Source organism: Tamandua tetradactyla, chromosome 25 (genome assembly GCF_023851605.1).
Source record: "Tamandua tetradactyla isolate mTamTet1 chromosome 25, mTamTet1.pri, whole genome shotgun sequence".
NCBI classification, from domain to species: domain Eukaryota; kingdom Metazoa; phylum Chordata; class Mammalia; order Pilosa; family Myrmecophagidae; genus Tamandua; species Tamandua tetradactyla.
The window spans coordinates 28,103,064-28,124,452 of NC_135351.1; the positions used below are offsets into that span (position 1 = coordinate 28,103,064).

Below are 21,389 nucleotides of genomic sequence, written 5' to 3' on the forward strand. Positions count from 1 at the left end.
AGGTCAGATAATCCTGAAACCTAGAGGGACCAGTCTCTCTAGGATTATCAATTAAATGTATACCCCTATCCTTTAGTGCAGACACCCATTCTCAATATGAAAAAGTCAGAACAGGTTTTCTCCAAAGATCCTATAAACTGGGAAAAGGGTTAAAGGAGAAGAAGGAGGAAGAACAGAGAAAATGGGATTTAACAAATTAGTATGGCTGCTGAATCACTATATTAATATTCCTACCAGCCTCTAGTGTTTTAGAGCAGCTAGAAGACAAAATCTGAGACAGTGGAATGGTTGTCCATGACAGACTCTGGGATCTGTTCTATAACTACTTGTTGAAGTGTGCTTTGAAAATCTGTGCTTTTTTTTCTTTCTTTCCTTTGTATATATGTTGTTTTTACAATAAAAACAAAAACAAAACAAAACAAAATATGGCATAATTAAGCAAAAACCTCTAAACTTTTATTTTCCATTTCTTAATATTTTACTCAGAGAGGCTATGACTTAACCAGCCTGAACTTTCTGAATTTATTGGTTTTGTACTTAGTCTTAGTTTAATCTCATCTTCTTTTAATTTCAGAAGGGGCAAATATAATTTAGTAAACAATATAAAAATATGCCAGATCACAACAGATTGCACATGTTTACCCTTATAAATATAAGACCTACCTTTGTTTCATAAGCAGTCTACACAGAAAGTAGGCATCTTTTCTGATTACAACTGTTTTTTTTTTCTTTGGATGTCTTGTAAACGTTTTGCTCTCTTGCATTAAAATGCTCTTTGAAAGGGAAAGAATGCTGACTTACTTTACTGGCTTGTGGAGAAGAAAGGGGTTTGGTTTAAAAGTGAATGGTATTATTTTCAACCATCTGTTGGACTCTTTAAGAGCAAAGGGAAGCGAATAGTTGAGTAGATTTCTTTTTGCCAGGTCGTCTCCATCACGGTGACGCCACCTACTCTGGGAAGGTTGAAGGAAGTTTCCAAGACACAATAATCCAGGATAGGAGAATTATTCTCATGCTATGCTGCAGTGCATCAGCTCCTGGGGGAAACTCCAAGATTTGGCAAAAGCTATGCAGTTCTCTGTGGTCTTTCCCTTTAAAAGGGATGAAGTGTCCAGAGAATAGACAAGCCTGAGAAATGCTTTGCACATATAATTGTGAAATCATAGTGTTTTAGCAGTCTAATCATTGAACTTGACAAGAGATTACTGAACAGTGCTAAAAATGGAGGCAGCAAAGGCTTGTGTTTCTAAGGAAAGAAGCAATTGCAGCTTTAAGTTGTGCCAAAAAGTATTTTTGGCTGCTAAAATGCTGACTGACCACCACCACCTGGCGAACCATTTCCTCCTACACATGGATTCTGTTCTTGAAAGCTGTCTAAGAGTCTCCACTGCCCATGTTCCTTTCCCCACCATCATTATCATTATCACCACCATCATCATCATCATTCTCCTTATGGCAATCATCATTATTTTTATCCATCCAGCTATTGCTACTAACATTTACCAGATTGACTGTCAAGATGGCACAGTGACAAAATAGATGAAAGCCCTTTAATTGATATGTTTGAAACAACAATGAGAAAGGAAGCTCTAATTCTAATTACGGTTTTTTCAATATGTTGATACTCAAATCAGTCATCCCTTCCGTCAACCCAGGATGATTAAGTCTACCTGATAGTAACCATTTTCTAAATGACATGATGATGATGGTGTTATTTGGAAAGCAAGGCTAAGGGTGTGTGACACACACACACACAGAGGAGGGTGGGAAGAGAGAGAAGATAAACATTGAAGTTTGTGGTCAGCAGGTAGAGGACTATTCTTTCTTTTTCTTTCTCTAACCACATGCAGCTCTTCTCTAGAGCAAGAGCAAAGTTATACACTAATGCTTCTTAGTTCTGTGAACTTTAAATTTTTTTCTTTAACCACAGAAAACAATAGCTGAAATGAATAGGATCTCTGAAAGGCAGTTAAAAGAAATATATTGTGAGCACAACTCATTTTCTTTTCTCTCATATCTTTGTGGAGTGCATCTATCTAAATGGGTTTACATATTCTTTTAACCAAATGAATCTAAATTTGTGTTCCTTTAGGAGAAAAGGGTCCTTGAAAAATGTGTTCTTTGCAAAGAAATACGGTTGCCCTAGAAACAAGCTTAAGGGCATTTTCTTTTCCTGAAGTTACAGGAAATTGGTACTCAAAGCTTTCTGTTTTCATAGATGTGGTGCATGAGCAGATGAATTCTCCCAGGTAGATGTATGTTACCGTGCAGAAAAGATTAAATGATAGAATGCTAGAGTGTAAAAATTATCAAATCTCAGAGAATGTGTAAACAACTTCCTAATTTTAGATAATGAATGAGGCCCAGAGAAGTTAAATGACTTGCCCAAGACCCTACAGCTAGATAACTATAAGGGCAGGGCTACAATCCAGGCTCCTGACAATTTGTCCAGTGCATTTCCACTATATCATAGTTATTTATAAGTTGAAGTTCTGTAAGTAGGTCCTATTTTGTATATACAAGAGTAATAGGCTAGTGAAAAAACTGTGCTGAATCCCCTGTAAAAGTAACCACCTTCTAACCCATTCTATAAACACATTTTTGTGAACACATAGTAGGAATTAGTGTTTTTTGAGTACTTGCCATGTTTTAGGCATTATTCTAAGTACTTTCTTTGCAAAGACATTTAATCTACACAGAGCCCCATGAGGTTGCTACTTCCTTTTGTAAGTGAGGAAACTGAGGTACAGAGAGATTAAGTAACCTACTCAAGGTCAGAGTTAAAAAGTGGCCGAGCCCAGGCAGCCCAACTTCAGAGCTTGTTTAAAGTTAAGTACCAGCTGGTCAAGTTTTCATATAATTTGGCAAACATAAGTTAGAACTCTAAAAAATGAATATAAATACACTGCATATTAGACTTGTAAGGATTTGCTCTCTCAATTTTTAGGGATTAAGTTAAATGGGATAACCAATTTGGAAAGGATAAAGCATATATGCACAAAAAGGGCCACGCAAATATTACAAATCTACTAAAAAGATAATCTGCACAAAAACCCTGCAGTATTACTGTCTCATTTCACCATTGAGGAAACTGAGGTTTAATTTGGCAAGTTAAACTAGGTAGTAAGTAGCAGAAGCAAAATTTGAACCTCAATTTTTGTCTTTCTCTCAACTTGACGGTCGAGACTGAAATAATCATTTGTGAAAATCATGAATGGTCGTGGGAGACCCTTACAAGGTCTTCAAGCCTTGTTTTGTTGTTGTCTTAAATCTTCCCTTCAAGGTGGAGCCACAGAAAATCCTTTTATACAGTTTGGATGCATTAATCCATAGATGGCGCTCTTTAGTACTTTAGTCAGAAAAATCCCTTCAAGGAAATAAATGTGGGTTAGGCATTTTGAAATGCCATTCCCAGAGATGGGGTGAATAATTACCAAATTGTCTGATCTAAGCTTATCTTCCTGGTTGCAAACATTTTTTAAGTCCTGAAGGGAGTAAACATTTAAATAGGTATAACCAGAGAAAACATTCAGTAGAAGTGAAAGCTAAAGAATGGAGGTTTACATCAAACTGGAAAGTAATAGCAACCCTAAATGCCTTCAATCAAAGTAAAGCAACAGGTTGGGACTTTGGTAAGCTGTAACAAAGCTTGAGTAGATATTCTTCAAATGGATTTGTTTGTGATAAAAGCCCAATTTATGGTTTTAAATATTTCAGTGATTATGACAAAATAATAAAGACAGATACCAAAATGCTAACAATGGTTATCTCTTGGATGATTAGATTACAAGGGGGCTCTGATCAGGCTATTTCATCCTCTTTAATGTTTTCCAGTGAACTTGTATGCCTTTGGGTAATCACAAGAAAGCTTACCAGTATTCTTTAAAAATTTATTGATACAGTTTTTCATATGGTTACTTAACGGAAAATAACCAGATTTATGAGGTCTCTGAATCTAGACTGCCATTTATTTGGGGCAGTTCCAAATTCCAGAAAAGCTCTTGCCAATTTCATATGCAACATTTGAACAAGACCTCCCTAGATTACTAGACTAGCTATTTAAAAGAGCAACCCTTACAAGTGGAATCCACTCCATAGGTCTACTTATGGAAGGGCAGTTAAATAAGAATGGATAACTAAGCAGTGCCAGTGGATACTAGAAACTACCACAGCTTCAGCATCCCAGCTTGGAAGGAAAACAAAAGGGAAAGGGAGTAGAGAGTAAGAGTGCCAAATAAGAGTGAGAGAATGAATAATCCAAGGGGAGAGAGAGCAAAAAACAGGTGGGGATGGAAGTGCAGATCAAAGCAATATGGTACCACAAGACCACTCCTGCTCCATTCATCCAACCCCTCCCTTAGCAGACCTGCCATGCACAAAGCACTGTGACTGGCTTCCCTTAAGATGTTAGATAAGAGAGAGCACAGAAGAGGGTCAAAGGACCAGGAGAAAGAGTGCAATCTTCTGATCTAACTAAACCGTTAGCTACTAAAGCAAACAACAACAACAACAAAAACAAACAAAAATGCATTTGGAGAAATCATTCAACTCCCTTTTCCTTATGTTTCTTCCGTGTCTAAATGTACATCTGCAACCCCCATTACATCCAGAATGCTAACTTTCATCATTTCAAAATACTCAAATCGTTGCCTGAGCTAGGCAAAAGTTTCCAAAAGTATCAAAGGAAAGCAAACAAACAAAATGGCTCCTGCCAGAAGGACATATGTACCTTCCCCAAAAATATCGTCTTCTTCATCAACCATGAGCTCCTCGGCCTCCAGAAACTGCATCTTGTAGAGGACAATCAGACGGAGGCAGCAGGCATGCAGTGAAGGCAGTCTGAGCAGCCACACTGCCTCTCTAGATAATTTCCTTTCCCGGGGTTGCCTAAGTGCTGCGTGAGGGCAACTTCCGTATCTGCTCTTAAGAAAGCAGTTTCATTCATACTCTAGGCTTCTTGAGCCTTTTGAAGAGTGAATTCCAGGTGGAGTAATTCTCACCACTGTGAAGAATCTTTTTTGGAGATCTAATTAAATCTGGATGCAGATATCACTTAAAGTCTGAGCATAATGACTTCTATTTCAAAGCACAATTTTCATACTTTCTTAAAAAGAGGAAGGTGGGCTTTTAACTTTCTTGCTTATAAATCAGAACACAATGTGTAGTGTTGAAAGAGAGGGAGTTCACATTTCTCATATAATGGTTTGCCTTAATGACAATTTATCTAAAAGAAAAGAGCCAGTATGTTAAACCAAAGCAGGCATTTGGAAGACAGAGATTTTATTTTACTCAAAGTTGTATTTTCTTTTTTGCAAACTTCTTACATTTGGCAAATGGAAACTTCACAATGTTTAAGCCAAATTTAACACAGATCTAGGTTGCTGTTGGCTTAATTAAATCTATGGTCAATATGTAGATAACTAGTTTTGGTCAAAATACTTCAGACTTCACCACTGTAGGAGAAAGAAGAAAATATAACACAAAAGGAGTAACGGGTGAGCTTTCCTGTGAGTCCTAGTGGCTGGTGTTACCATATGGACCTACCTTAAGTATGCTGAATTCTAAAACGGCTGTACAAATCTCTGAGTGATACTGCAACTTCGTTTGGGGGTTTCCCAGAACTCTCAGTCGTGTTACAACACCTCTCAGTCAATCAGAAGCTCAGAAAATGCAAATGGAGGTGTTGATGAGGGGCTATTGACCCCAAGGAATGTTGACCAATGGTGTTGACTTCTGGCAACTTTATTCTTATTTTCTTTTAAATGATTTTGAGAAATCTTTACACACATAGAGTCCATATATGATGTATAATCAGTGGCTCACAATATTATCACATAGTTGTGTATTCATCACAAATCATTTTATTGTGTATTCATCATATTCATCATGATCATTTTTAGAACATTTGCATCACTTCAGAAAAATAAATAAAAAGAAAAAAACTCATATATCCCTCTCATTGACCACTAGTATTTTTTTTTTTTTTTTTTTTTTTTTTTTTTTTAAAGGAAAGACAGAGAGAAGGAAGGAAGGATAGAAGGAAGGAAGGGAGGAAGAAAGGGAAACATTTTCTTGTTTTATTGTATTTTGTTTCTCCGTTTTTGTTACATGGGCTGGGGCCGGGAATCGAACCGAGGTCCTCCGGCATAGCAGGCAAGCACTTTGCCCGCTGAGCCACCGCGGCCCGCCCGACCACTAGTATTTTTATCTACCCAGTTTTTTACCCTTCATACCGCCCCATTATTTATTTATTTTTTAAACTCATCTGTCCATACCCTGGATAAAAGGAGTATCAGAAATAAAGTTTTCACAATCACATGGTCACATTGTTAAAAGCCATATGGCTATACAACACAATCATCTTCAAGAATCAAGGCCATTGGGACACAGTTCAATAGTTTCAGATTCTTCCCTCCAGATACTCCAATATACCAATGGGATATCTATATAATGCATAAGAATAACCTCCAGGATAACCTCTTGACTCTCAGCCACTAAAACTTCATTTTGTCTCATTTCTCTCTTCCCTCTTCTAGTCAAGAAGGCTTTTTCAATCCTATGATGCTGGATCCCAGCTCATCTCTAGAGTCCTGTCCCATGTTGCTAGAGAGATTTACACCCCTAGGAGTCATGTCCCATGTAGGGGGGAGGGCTGACAACTTTATTTTTGCTGAGTAGTTCTGAAGAGACTCAGTGCTACCCTCGAAGTGGAGAACCTGTCCCCTCCTCTCATAAGCGCATTGTTGAAATCACACCAGTTTCTCCCAGGAAGAATATGGAAAATGGGGTTCGGGAAGTCCAGCAGTGAGAAAGGACCATGTCAGAAAATGTAGAATCAGTCACTAAAGAGTAATTGAGCACCAACTGTAAGTTCATCCTGTGTTAGTGGTTGTGAGGAGTTCCAAGGAGTCTATACAGCCTGGGTCCTCATTGGACCCACCAATGGCTTTCAACCAGGAATGGAACCATGTCAGGAGAGAGTCTGGAAATATGTGCGGGTATTTGGGGTTGCACAATGAATGGAGGGTATTACCGGTATTAGGAGTCTTGGTGCTCAGTGGCCAGGAATGGTAGCCTTCCTGCCATGCTTGGGACATGTTGCACAATGGGAAGGAAGCCAATAGTGCTTCCCTTGAGAAACACTGGGAGGCAGACAGCTGGATTTCCTTTTCTAGATTTCTCTAAATTTCCTTTTCTTTCTTGCTTTCTGACTCTTCCACCGCCTACTATCCTGATTCTTATTTGTATGCCATTTCCGGTCAAGAGATTGCATTTAATTACCTACATTAATTTAAGTGGACCTGAGTGTAGGAAATCTGGGTCCAGACTGGAGCTCTATTTTGTGTAGCTGAGATGCAAGAATGGGTGTTTATTTTGATCATCATCACCAATATATCTTTCACCCATCATCCTGTGTTCTTTAATCTTTGCAACTGCAGGAAGTGAATGGTATTATTCCCATTGTACAAATGAAGCAATGGAGGCTCTGAGAGCTTAAAAATCTTTCCTAAGATTAACAGAGTAAACGACAGATTTGACTAATTCCAGAGCGCACTCAATCATCCTTTCCTCTCAAAAGCTTTATGGATGATGGCAAATGATCCATATCATGGCAGCATTTCAATGGCTCTGGGGATCCACATAACCTCCAAGATCTCCATATTAACCATTTTAACCCAGGATTCTGCAGACACTGGCCTGAATTCTACTTGGGCAAGTTAACATACCCTCTTGAGGCCTATTCCCTTATCTTTAAATGGAGAAAATACTTTACCTCATTTAGCTTGTTTTGAGGTTAAATAGGATAGTTCACATTTTCACATTAAGAAGCTGACATAGTATGGGTGCATAGTAAATAACCAATTATAATTATCCAACTTGCATCTCTCACAAGGCAGCATAGGGTCATTTCTCTGACTGAAGCCTCAATAGGGACAGAAAATAAGCAGTCATCATGCTCTGTACAAAATCTTGACAACTTTTTAAGTAAGGTTTTTCTCAGTCCCCTCTTCTCTAAATTCTTAGAAACACAGCTAACAATCTCAAGGAACAAGTCACAAACACCACTGTGAAAGCAGGGATATAGAAAACTTGATCCTTGCTCTCCAAAGTTCAATACCCTTAGAGAGAGAAAGTATATATGCATGATGAGTTAATAGGAAAATCAATGAGCTACATATGCTTCTATTAATATGGATGAATTTTAAAAACATATTCTTAACTAAAACAAGTCTCATTAAAATATAAATAGAATGATTCCATTTATATGAATGTCAAGAATGTGCAAAATGAAAAAAATATATATATAGCTAACAATTATAAAGTGCCAGGTACAGTTCTGGGTGTTTTAACTCACTCAATTCTCATACCAACCCTATGAAATAGGAGTAATTATTATATCCATTATGGTGTAAGGCCTAAGAGATGAAATGACCCACCCAATGTCATATAGCCAGTAAGTGGTGGAGCTGAGATTTGACCCAGGTCCCAGAATCTACACTATGAACCACCATGCTACACTAGCTCTCATATACAGAAAAACATAAAGGACTGCTGAGCTATTTACAGCTACCTGACTGTAGGTACTCCAAGTCCTTGCTTATGCATCTCCCGCAGCATGGAAGAGCTCCCTTTGCTCTCTCTGCCCTTCCAACTTGGGGAACACCTGCTCATCCCTTGACCTAAGGGCTATCTTTTATGGGAGGACTTTTCTGACATCCCCAGGTGGAAATGTTCACCACTTCCCTTGGGACACTTACTTATCTATTTGTCTATTTCACCCCTACCCTTCACTCCTCAAAGGCAGGGCCCATTTCCTATTAATCTTTGTGTCTCCAGTACCCTAGCAAGGCAGAAAGTCAATGATCAAATTGAGTAAATAATGACTAAATGCATGGCAGAAAGTTCTAGTATTAATATTAAAGAACAAAAATATTAATAACAAGAATATTATTAATATTACAGAACAATAATACTTCCTTGAATATCTTGAATATAAGACCTAGACTTCAAACTAGAAAAAAAAGACTAAAGGTGGGAAACTCAGTGCTTAGAGCTGGGGAAGTCAGTGAGATGTTCAGGAGTTATAGGTCAAAGAGTAGTTTGGCTAAGAAGTGAGATGATTCTGGAATAACAACAATCAAAGTACCCTGCTTTTTCAGTGATTGAGGCAAATGATTTTGATAATTGGATTTGGGGAAGAGAATGAAAGTAACAATGAAGCAGGATGAGAAATTGATGACAACTATTTTGATCAAAGACTGATTTGTGACAATTTGGCCAAATTAAACAACAGAACTTCATTGAGATCATAAGCAAAGAAACAAGTAAAGCCTTTATACTCTAAACAGTTGGTGCCCATTTTGTGCCAGCTGTCCTAGGTGTGAGAGTTACAAAGGCAAACAAGGGCCTGGTTCTTGCTTTGAAGTATTTTACTTACCCATTTCTGTGTTCATTCATGTACTTATTTGAAAAATAACAATATGTGCCTACTATATTTCAGGCACAGTGGTAAACATTTGAGTAAATGCATGAGTGACTGTGTGTACATGTGCTGAATTTATGAAGATCATGCATTACTATTTTGTGGTTGTCAGAATTTAGGTAATAAGGATCATATATTTATCTATTTATTTGAAATATTTCTGCATGGTTTGCTGTTTTGAAAGAAAAAATTGCCATCTGTCAAGCTCTTAGAGGAGGAAGCCACACTGTTGGGAAAATGTCATCATCTAATGTGGGCTTTCCATTCTAACAGAGCTGAAGAGCTTCTCTCTGCCCTCCATTCTGAAGAATTTCCCATTTTCCCCTGGAAATTGTGCTTAATACTTGATTTTCAAATACAAAAACTTGAGAGCAGGGAAAAGAATCTGAAATGATTAGGGTTAAAACAGAAAGGAGAACAAAGTAGGAGAGAGGAAATGAAACTGAGGAGTGCATGGGATCAAGAAAGAAAAGCAGGTGAAAAACCACAGAGCCATAGATAATCTTTTCTCTGGGTAACTGGTGTAAAAATTCACATGAAATGTGTCTAACTGCAAAACTCCATGTCCATGGTGCTGGAACTAAAGGAATATCATTTTAACAGTGTTTCTGTTTTCCCTTTGCAAGGAGGAAGGACGCCATGGGATGCTGGCCCTCCCAGAGCTCTGGGAAATCTTCCTGTTCATCTCCCCCAGCTGCAGTCAGTGGATGAAGGAGCCACTTAGTGTAGGTGCTGGGGAAGCCTCCAGGAAGGCTCAACAAAGCCCAGGACAGGGATAACTCTTGAATAGGTATGAAGGGAATTGGGGTAATTACCTAATGAACACAGCTATTCACTTTTTTGCAGGAAGGAGAGAGAAGAGCCCAGCAAAAACACTGGTGAGTGTTTTCTGGGTATAGTTTGCAAGGTCATAGCCAAGGACTAAGGGAAGAATTGTTGTTCATGGTTAACCTATAATGAGTGACTTTTTTAAAGGCATGAAAAGGCACTGGTTCTGAAATCTGACAGAACTGAGTTTCAATCCTGGCTTTGCTTCTACCAAGTTCTTTGGCTGAAATGATTGAATCTGACCATGAAAGTGTAAAGTGGAATAATAATTGGGGGCTGTGCCAGTCAACTCAGCCGTCTCCCCTGAAATTGCTCCAATTTAAAATGCAATCTACATCAAAACAGCGTGTTCACTATACAAACACAGCTTCAAGACTCAGTTCCTGGCCTATACCTTCCCTCTCAATCAGAATGCAAGTTTCTTGAAAGAAGCCAAAATACTGGACTTGCCAGATAGAGATTTTTTTTTTTTTTGCATAGGCAGGCACTGGGAATCAAACCCAGGTCTCTGGCAGGGCAGGCAAAAACTCTGCCTGCTGAGCCACCATAGCCTGCCACAGATAAAGATTATAAATCAGCTATTTTAAATGTGCTTGAAGAACTAAAGAAAATCATGTCTAAAGAACTAAGTAAAAACATGAAAATAATGTTCCAACAAATAGAAAATATCAATAAAGAGAAAGAAATTATTTAAAAAGAATCTAATAGAATTTCTGCAGTTGCAATGTATAACTAAAATGAAAAATTCATGAGGGGCTTAACAGCAGATTTGAGCAGGCAGAAGAAAGAATCAGCAAAGTTGAAGATGGGTCAATTGCAATTATCCTATCTGATTAACAGAAAGAAAAAAGACTGAAGAAAAATGAACAGAGCCTCAGAGACCTGTGGGACACCATCCAGTAAACTGATATATGCATTATGGAGTCCTGGAAGGAAAAGAGAAAGAGAAAGGGGCAGAAAGAATATTGAAGAATGGCCAAAAGCTTCCCAAATTTGATATAAAGTATTCGTCTACACCACCCAAGGAGTCAACAAACTCCAAGTAAGATAAACTCAAATAACTCCATATCTAGACACACATTATCAAATAGCTAAAGACAAAAAGAGAATCTTGAAAGCAGCAAAAGACTAACAGCTGATTACTCATCAGAAACCATTGAGGACATGAGACAGTGGGATGACATATTCAAAGTGTTGAAAGAAAAATACATGCAAGAATTCTATATTTGGTAAAACTATCCTTCAAAAAGGAAGAAGAAATTATGACATTCCCAGATAAATAAAATGAGAGAGTTCATGGCTACTTGACCTGCCCTACAAGAAATGCTAAAGGGAGTTCATCAGGCTGACATAAATCACATCAATGGAAAATCCACATAAGGAAATAAAGAGCATGGATAAAGCTAACTACATGAGTAAATATAAAAGACAGTATAAGTGTATTTTTTTGTTTATTACTTTTTTCCCCTTATCTAATTTAAGAAGACAACTGCATAAAGCAATGATAATGAATTTGTGTTCACAGGCACACGAGATGCAATTTGTATGACAATACCAGCACAGAGGAGTGGGGAGGGAATGGAACAACACAGGTTTAAAGTTTTTGCATACTATCAAAATTAATTCGGTATTAATTCAAACTAGATTGTTACAAGTTTTGATGTTAATTGTAGTCCCAGGACAACCACTAAGAAAATAACTAAAAATACATAATAAAAGAAATGGCAAGGGAATTAAAACAGCACACTAGAAAATATCTACTTAATACAAAGAATAGCGTGAGACTACCTTAGCAAAATTCTTTTCATTCTCATTTACTTATTAATGTAAACTTAGCTTTCTAATGCTTACACCTATAGAAACAAAATATAAGGAATAATTATGACTTATTCTGTCTCACTACAACAGTGATTTGTCCATGGATAAATGAATTAATTTATAAAAAGTCAGCAAGCCCTCTCATTGAGAGATGCATATCCAATGAAATGCTAATTTCATGTTGGAATGTGATAATTATATATCAAAATGTATACTAAATTTATGTTGCTTTTATCAACTGTGTATCAATAATAATTGATATATCAATCTAGAAAAATTTTTCAAGACTTAAAACCATTTGGTCAAAAGGAAAAAATATATGTATATGTATCCATATATACCATTACATATATACATATATTTATATATTGTTATTGCAAATTATTACATATATAGAAATATGATAAAACAATCAAAAAATTTTTCATCTATGAAAATACAGTATATTATGAGTCAGAAAACTGTCTCAAATCTGGGCTGAAGTAGAACTAGTGGGATGATGGGGTCAGCAGTGCTTTGGGGAAGTATGAAATATTCCTAATAAAACGTGCAATCAGTTTTCTGATACATTTTAATGAGATTAAGAGCTCTTCTGGGATGTTGGTTTATCCTGCCAGCCTAACATTTGATCTTGTACTGAGCCAAATGATGTTAAACTAGAAATTCTTAAAAAAAAAAAAAAAGCCTAGCATATTAATGACTATCTTTTTTTTCTTATTAAATGTCTCTATCAATGTGGTATCTCTCTAAGGAACTTTTTTTCTTGAGGCAAGTGTAAAATAAAACTGATAAGTTCTCTGAGAACTTGCCTTAACAATAAGGATAAAATTTTGTGGGAAATGGAACGGAAGTATGAATTCAATAAGGAGAAATAATGATATAAAACATTTCCAAATGTCAGAGGGCATGTTCATTTATTTGTGACATACATTTGTAATATATGTGTCTATGTATCTATTCATGTATATATATATATATATATATCATTTCATAAATTATATCCCTTGAAACTTTTATGTTGCAAATTTTTAGATAAGCGAGGGGGTACATAGTTTTTTCAACATTGACTTTGATATTCAAAAGGCCACTGGTGCAAATGTGCCGTTGAGTGGAGGTGGACCATAGTTAGCCCTCTAGGCTTGGAGAATGTGGTCCGGAGCCTAATGGGGTGTGGTCAATGCAGAAGATGGGCCTAGTAGTGCCATCTCTTCGTAAACACTACTTCATGGATTGTCACCCATTCATCTCCCGACCTGTTTCTTCTTGGCCTCAATTTCTTTGTCCCAGGGATAGCAGTGAAAGCAGTTTGAGATTTGTCATCTTCTGATTTTGGCCAAATATGTTTGAAAACTCTTCTTAGTCTGCATCTTTTCACTATATATATGATTCGGTGACCCATGGTTGTGTAGAGAACAGAAGAATAGTTTAGGGAAAAGAGATCATCAAAGACTACATTAAAAAGGAGGAGAAAGAAAGAAGGAGCAAGAGAGAGAGATGAAAGGAAGAAACACGGGAAGGAAAGAAGGAAAGGAGGAAGGAAGGAAGGAAAGAAGGAAGGAAGGAAAGAGAGAAAATGAGTGAATGGCACAATATTTCTCTTTTGGAAGGAAAACTTTCAGACTACATCTGTGTTTTTAAAAATTTCCCTGGGAAGATATCCAGAGACACCCCTCGTTTTGAAATTTCAGCCCTCCAGGAAATTCAGCTCTGGATCATGTCATGTGTGAATACTCCAGGGAAGAGGTGGGCTGTGGCTAAATCCTAAAGACAAATAAACCTTACTCTCAGGTTCCTGACTGACCTTACATGAGCTCCAATCTTCTATCACACACCAAGACCCTGAAAGACCCGAATACTTTCAATTTGGATAGAAATCACCATTCCTCCTTATACCCTGGCAATCTTGATCCTGAAGACTTCTTACTCCTTTAAAGTTTTGTTTTGAAATGTAAACCACAACAAAGAATGGAAGAGTGAAAGCAAAGCCCCCCCAGTAAAAGAAAAGACAATTGGCCCTCTATACTGAATCTTGGCACTCTTGTTAAAGAGGGAATAAGGTCCTACATTTTCATGACTCTGGCTTTCCAATATTCCCAACCTATCATTAGTTTGACAGTGATTTTATTGCTTTTAACTCTAAATCTGGAATAACAAAACTGCCCCCACTTCCTGAATACAATGTGGCCAAAGCAAACACACCACCAAGCTGGTGGAGAAAGATGATGATCCATCTCTCCTCAATGGCAGAAGGAAGGAAAGGGTCCAATTCCTAACAGTCCAACAGTTAGCCACTGGAAAAGGAAGCAGCTCTCTCCCTTACAAATAAAAAAGAAAAAACAAGCTAGCCTTTAAGGCTTTTTTTAAAAAAAGGAAGGAAGGAAGAGAGGGAGGGAAGAAAATGAAAAGAGAAAAGGAAGGAAAGAAAGAGAAAGAGAGAGGGGTGGTGGAAATGAAGGTGTTGTCTTGATTCCAAATGCAGTACTTGACTCTGGAGATAACCTCGAAACAGTGATGTGATGAGCTCAGCTTCCTCTCCTGATCTCTCCTGGCCTTTCCTGTCCCTCTCATGTGATTGCACATGGGATCTTGTAGTTATTAATTACTTAGTACATTTCAGATTGGTCCTGGAGAAAATCTGTTATTGTCAATGTATCTTTACGTTGAGGCACCAGGACTGACTGTCCTTTCCTCACCACGCTCCCTATTGCCCTGCTCTCTAAATACTCTTAAACTGAGAGGTGTGAAAAACAATCTATGGTTTGTTTCATCTCTGCACATGCATGTCAGTCCCTCCTACTTACCTCTTCAAAACAAGACCTTTTCTTCCATTTCCTAGAACCATATCTGGTGTGATAACAGATTAAAAAGTGCCACCCATCCTTTCTGAGACCACAAACAGCTGAAAGCAGTGAACCAAGAGCAATAAACAAGGGTGTAGACCAGAGAAAGAAGGCAGCTTAGCTGAAAGTGGGAGGTGAACAGAAAGCAGACCCTCCAAAAAAAAAAAAAAAACAGGAATCCAAAAAAAACAAAACTTCAAACCTCAAGAAACTTGAAGTAGAAGGTTTTTAAAGTTGTTTCTACTGCAGATTTTAGAGACCTCTTCCACTGACCCCCAAGAGACCTGAGGATTTCTTGACTTTTGCAAGTCCAAACTCTTGCAAGTTCAGTACTGGGGTATGGAGAAGGTATGAGGGACCTCTCTCAATTTCTGCAAATGAAGGTTCTCAGTACTTCTCAGGATACCTTATGGTCAGGCTTTTGAAATGGTTGGTTTGGATGAGCTTTCTGGTGTGTGTGTGTCAATTCTACCATGGAATATGCAAACAAATTTGGAATAAAGGAGGGGAGGGACAAGTAAAGGTGAGTGTACATCTTCCAACATGGACTCGGCAGAAGACAAAAGCATGTAAATATCAATTTCCCATCTTCTAATACCCTGAAATCTAGTGGTGATGATGGGGGTAGGGGGTGGCTAATTACTGTGAGGTGAAAAGAGAGTCCCCCTAGAGATCAGAAGCTTATTAGCAAGAATTCAAGAGGGTAGAACACCTTTCCTCAAGGAAAGGCCATACTGTGGGAGAAATGTTAAAATGATGGGTGAATTATTTTCTTATAAAATTCTATGCAGTAAAGCCCCCTTCGGGGAATGGTGAGAGTGGGGAGAAATTCAACTTCCCCAAGTCGAATTCTTGATATTCTCACAAGCAGTGTGGACAACCAAAGCTATAGGCTGAGCCCCCAGTCTTGGGGTTTGTTCACATGAAACTTAACCCCACAAAGGATAGGTCAAGTCTACTTAAAATTTAGGCCTAAGAGTCACCCCCAAGAGAGCTTCTTTTGTTCCTCAGATGTGGCCCCTCTCTCCAGCCAACACGACGAGCAGTCTCACCACCCTCCCCCTCTCTGGGTGGGACATGACTCCCAGGGGTGTGGACCTTCCTGGCAATGTGGAACAGAGATCCTGGAATGAGCTGAGACTCAGCATCAAGGGACTGAGAAAAACCCTAGAATGAGCTGAGAATTAACATCAAGAGACTGAGAACCTTCTCTACCAAAAGGGGGAAGAGTAAAATGAGACAGTGTCAATGGCTGAGAGATTCCAAACAGAGTTGAGAGGTTATCCTGGAGGTTATTCTTGTGCATTAAGTAGATATCACCTTGTTCAAGATGTCGTGGAGAGGCTGGAGGGAATTGCCTGAAAATGTAGTGCTGTGTTCCAGTAGCCATGTTTCTTGATGATGATTGAACAATGATATAGCTTTCACAATGAGACTCTGTGAATGTGAAAACCTTATGTCTGATGCTCCTTTTAGCTACTATATCAACAGAAGAGTAGAACATATGGAATATATTGGGGAACAAATGTTAAAATAAATTCAGTTTGAAATAGTGGTAAATGAAAGCAAGGGGTAAGGGGTATGGTATGTATAGTCTTTTTTTCTCTATTATCATTTTATTTCTTTTTCTGTTGTCTTTATTTCTTTTTCTAAATCGATGCAAATGTACTAAGAAATGATGAATATGCAACTATGTGATGATATTAAGAATTACTGATTGTATATGTAGAATGGAATGATATCTAAATGTTTTGTTTGTTATTTTTTTTTAATTAATAAAAAAATTCTATGCAGTATTTCAACAAAGCACAAAAAAGGGGAGGTGTCAAATATTGATTGTGTGGGGGTGAGCAGGGAGGGGAAGGGACAATTCTACCCTCTATCTGTAGTCACTGCTCAATCTAGATATGACCTAATCTAAATGCAACCAGCTGCCTATTGCATCTGCACTGCTCAGTTGCTGTTATTTATAGAATGACATAAATGCCCCTGGTGCTAATAAGAAACTGGGCTGAATTGAGGACCACTATTCCTGGAAGAGCACCTAGCAGTGTTTCTTTCACTAGAAAAGATATCTGATTTAAAACTTTATGCAAAAGTAACATGTTATACTGCTTATGGACATTGTCTGGTAATAAAAATTTTGTTAAATTCCTGTTTAGAGCGGATAGCCCTGTGAGGAGGCAAAGCTGGTAATGCTTATGGTAAACGCAAGATTATTCCCTTTTCTTTCTCCCTACCTCTTCTCCAACAATCACTCTCAGGAAATTTGTGCTCTGGGTGTACAAAAGTACACCCAGAGGATCTTGTGGTTTACTTCATGATGATAATATTAACACCAATAAAGGCACATTTCTCTTAAGAATCTTAGGAGTTGTGTGCTGCTCATTCTTCTGAGCTCCTTATGGTGTAAGATAGGGAGTTGGGTCTAGCCATCCTCATTTTATTGTTGGGGAGATTAAGAACAAAGAAACGAGGTGAATAGGTACTAGAACATAGGTAACAGACAGAGTCTCTGGATTAAGCCCAAATGCTTTGACAGAACCAGCAAATAAAGATTATAAAAACTCATACCCAGGATGTTCTTATAAAGATGACTGAACTGCTCCACTGAAATTAAAACAAAATATATTAATATAGAAAAAAAAAGCCTCAATGTGCAGATATCTAACTGGCAAAGCAGATGGGGTAAGGTGAGTAGGGGCTGGTTTTTCAAATCTTATTACTGAATTCTGCAGTCTCATAGAACATGATTCAGGCATTAGACTCAATCCTATAGGGTCTAGGTCCTATTGATCAGTTTTTAAGCCAGTTTCCCTTGCTAAACTGTGAACTCCAAGAAGGCTAAGATAAAGCAAGACCTTAGCATTTTTGTTTCAGGACTCATACAAGGTCTAGTAGGAATCATGTTCTACAGACATTTTAAAAAATGCATGAAAAATTGATTCTCAGCAGTTTTCTAATCATCAGAGATCAGAAATTTTGGAAGGTTCTCCATATCACCATCTAAGCGGTGCAATACACTTGAGACAGAAAGTGGGTGGTCACAGGTGTACACTGACAGGATACTTGGAAATACATCCTTGCCCTACAGTGAACTTTATTGCACCTTTCAATACATGCCAGAAGAACAATAATCACACAGGCCTGATAATGTTTTCTTATGTTTGGAAGACTTGTGTTGTCTTCCGGGTACTGCTGACCCCAGACCCCGGAGAGTGGGACAAATGGACATTTTCTCATGCAAATTAATAAACCAATCCATGAGTTTTGAAATTGAATAGGTTTCTTTACATAGTACTGTCTACAAACTAATGGGGCTGAGGTCTTCAAACTTTATCAAACTAAGAATAATTCTTCCATAAAAGGATCCCTTTGAAAGCTATTTAATAAGGAATTCAAAAACAATATGTGTATAACAATAATATATGTTTCTCCTTCATTTTCTTTCTAGTTCCTTTGCCCCAGGTTTCTGCTCCTAACGTTCTTCCCCCTTTTCCCTTTTTTTTTTAATGCCCTAAAAGAAAACTGTATAGATTCTTAATAGAAACATTAAAAACACTGGAACAGGGGAAATATCATGGTAAAGAATATTATGAAGGTTTGATGAGAATTAAAAAAAAAAGTCCAACCCTTGCTTCAGGCATTTTCTAGGTAGGATTTTCACTGGTCCCAAATCAGCTTTGGTAGCAATATTTACTTCCCTTTTCTTTGTATTCACTGGGATAAGAAGGCATGTGGGAACGGAACTTGTGGTAAAAGGCAATCTTGCCACAAAAGGACCCCACCCCTGCTTACCTTCCGCTGGTTCTAGTCGTAAATATGTAGTGAGTGGTAAATGCAGGGTCTTCTGTACTCTGTAGTGAGCATTGCCTCACCACTACTCCAGTGGAACGAACCGGAATGCAAAATTTACACCTCTTTTGAAATATGATGAAGCAACACAGAATTCAGAAATAGGCTGACCACATTTTCTGTACTATATTGCAGTCTTTTGCACAATGTGTAAGAACACAATATGAGAAACCCGCGAGAAGAAGGAAACAGAACAATTGAGGGTGTTGGCTAGGCAGGCTGCAAAAGAGTTTTAAGAGCTCCACCTAACCAACATCCTCTCCTGGCTCTTATCACTGTCTTCAACTCTTTATTACTCTTTCCTCTTCCATTTTTCTCTCCCATCACCCATGCATCTAACATTTATTGAGCACCCTGCTATGTCAGCTGCTAGGCATACAGACTGGGAGTGGTATATGGTTAAGGTTAAACAACTGGCTCTTGGATGGGGATGGGGGAGCCCTGATTCTTAATGTTTGCTGATTTTCACGGTGTAAATATTCCATCATGCTGACTTCAAGCTACCAATGTGACAACACCAAACACAAAACTGGGAAGAAAGTGCAGTAGCACACATTATATAATATATCCACCAAATACATACATTAGACGTAAGTGATGTCATGACAACAGATGATAAAGGCAAAATGTAGTAATTAGAGAATGACGAGTTTATTGTGTATTTGTTAACTTTGTTTGTAATTCAACTTATTTAATTCTAAGGTTATATAACTTAATCTTACAGAATGGCTGTTTTAACCACCGGCTCACAATATTATTAAAATTTTCGTAATTGGCTCTCATAAACAGGTATAAACTGATTCCAGCACACCTCTGGTCAGAGATAAGTCATGTAGGCTGTCTGTATTGTATACGTTTTATCTAAAAAGGATGCTACGATATATATATATATATAGCGTATTAAGGATGTATGCATGTATATATGTATATAGCAGCCTTACAGTTGATGTAATAATATAGGAAGGGGCTGGGTATAGAATTAGTTGTGAAGTTTCACTGAGACACCCTAAAGTAAAATTACCTTGAAGAAAAGTTAGTGATTTGGACTCAACAAAAGTACCTAAGAGTACAGAGAAGGGCTCATTTGAACTCAGCAAGTGGTCCTGCCTCCCTATTAAGGAATATTTTCTCTTATCTCTAGTCAGTGTCTTCAGATCCAAACACACAGGTGCAATTTTCATCCTTGGCAGTGTTTTAACCGCGCAAGAGAGAATTCTATTCTTGGTACATGAAAGAACTCTTAACTTTGGAACAAGAGAGAACTCCAACTGTGGAATCCAACCTGAGATACCTCAGCAGACCAGCGCAGACGGGAGCGCACGAGTCTGCTCCCCATAACTGAACAGCCCCACCTGCCGAAGTGTGCAGGACCAGTCTCGAAGAGAGGAACCTTGTGGCAATGAAACAAACAGCACACATTAGATTAATGACATTTTCCAGCTTCTACTATTCCTGCCATTAATAACAAGATGGATGCCCTTTGGAATGGGAAAGTGTCTGAGATTCCCAGACAATTCAGAGGCAGGAGAGAACTTAAGGGAGATATAGTAGACTTCTTTCTAATGTGGCATACGTGGACTTGAACAAATATTTTTTTAATTAAGAGTTGTGACCATTTCTATTCTGATTCATGGAGCAAGTAATGGCTGACATTTACCAGGTATGTAAATATATGGCTGCTTAGAGAACAGGATGTGAGACGAAATGTAAACAAGCGGTTACCTCTGGACAGTAAGTTTTGGGGGCAGAGTTTCTTTTTTACATATATTTTTTCTCATTGTTTGAACTTGTAATAATTCCACTTTTTTAATTCAAAAAATAAACAATCAATACCTGCCAATTGCAGAATAAAAAAAGACAAACAAGGTTAAAAAGAAGGAAGTGAAAAATCATCCATAATCCCACCAGCCAGAAATAATCACTGTTAATAGTTTGGTGTACAACCTTCTAGACTTTCTTGCATTCTTTGTAACCTCTTGTCAGCTTTAATCTGTCCCCATCTTCATTTCACAGACCTGTGTTTCCCTGCACTGAGAGGCAGGGACAGTGGAGTATGGGGTGAGGGGTGTATCTGGGGGGGCAAAAGCCTCATGGCTCACATTAAGTTAGAACTTTTCAATATAGAAGGCCCTTCATCCCTGCTCACAAAATTTTTAACCTTTCTCTAATTAGCTCTTTTTCATTCCCCATACCTATTTCAAAGCTGAAACCATTCTCATTTTACTTCTTGTTTCAGAGAAAATACAGACCATCATGCGTGATTCTCTTATTTTCCACCTTTAAATGTGCATCCATCCTTTCTTTCCCTCTGTTTCAGATAAAAACCTATTTTTGCCCTATCAAAAGTCTGTGCTTTTTCTTTTTTTTTTAAATTTATTAAAAAATGAAAAAAAACCATTATTTTCTCACTTCGCAAGTAATCCACGGCCATGTTTAAACATTGGAAAATAAGAAAACACTAAGGAGAAAATAAAAATCGTGTGTAATTCAATCACTGAATCACTGAAATCATCTCTGTTAACATGGTAAATCACAATTATGCATATATGTAAATTAAATCCCTT

The 21,389-nt window shown here is 37.8% G+C and overlaps 1 protein-coding gene across 5 annotated transcripts in view; it reads right to left on the bottom strand.

Moving 5' to 3' along the window:
- RIPOR2 (RHO family interacting cell polarization regulator 2) overlaps positions 1-21,389 on the bottom strand; it is a 252,946-nt gene that overhangs the window by 135,165 nt on the left and 96,392 nt on the right. Inside the window, exon 1 of one of the 5 annotated variants that reach the window (XM_077143791.1) lies at positions 4,730-5,846. The exons of the other annotated variants lie outside the window; for them this stretch is intronic. Coding sequence (XP_076999906.1) covers positions 4,730-4,790 — 61 coding nt within the window. The 5' untranslated portion in view covers positions 4,791-5,846. Of the gene's footprint in view, positions 1-4,729; positions 5,847-21,389 lie in introns of those variants that run through there. 5 annotated transcript variants of the gene reach the window in all.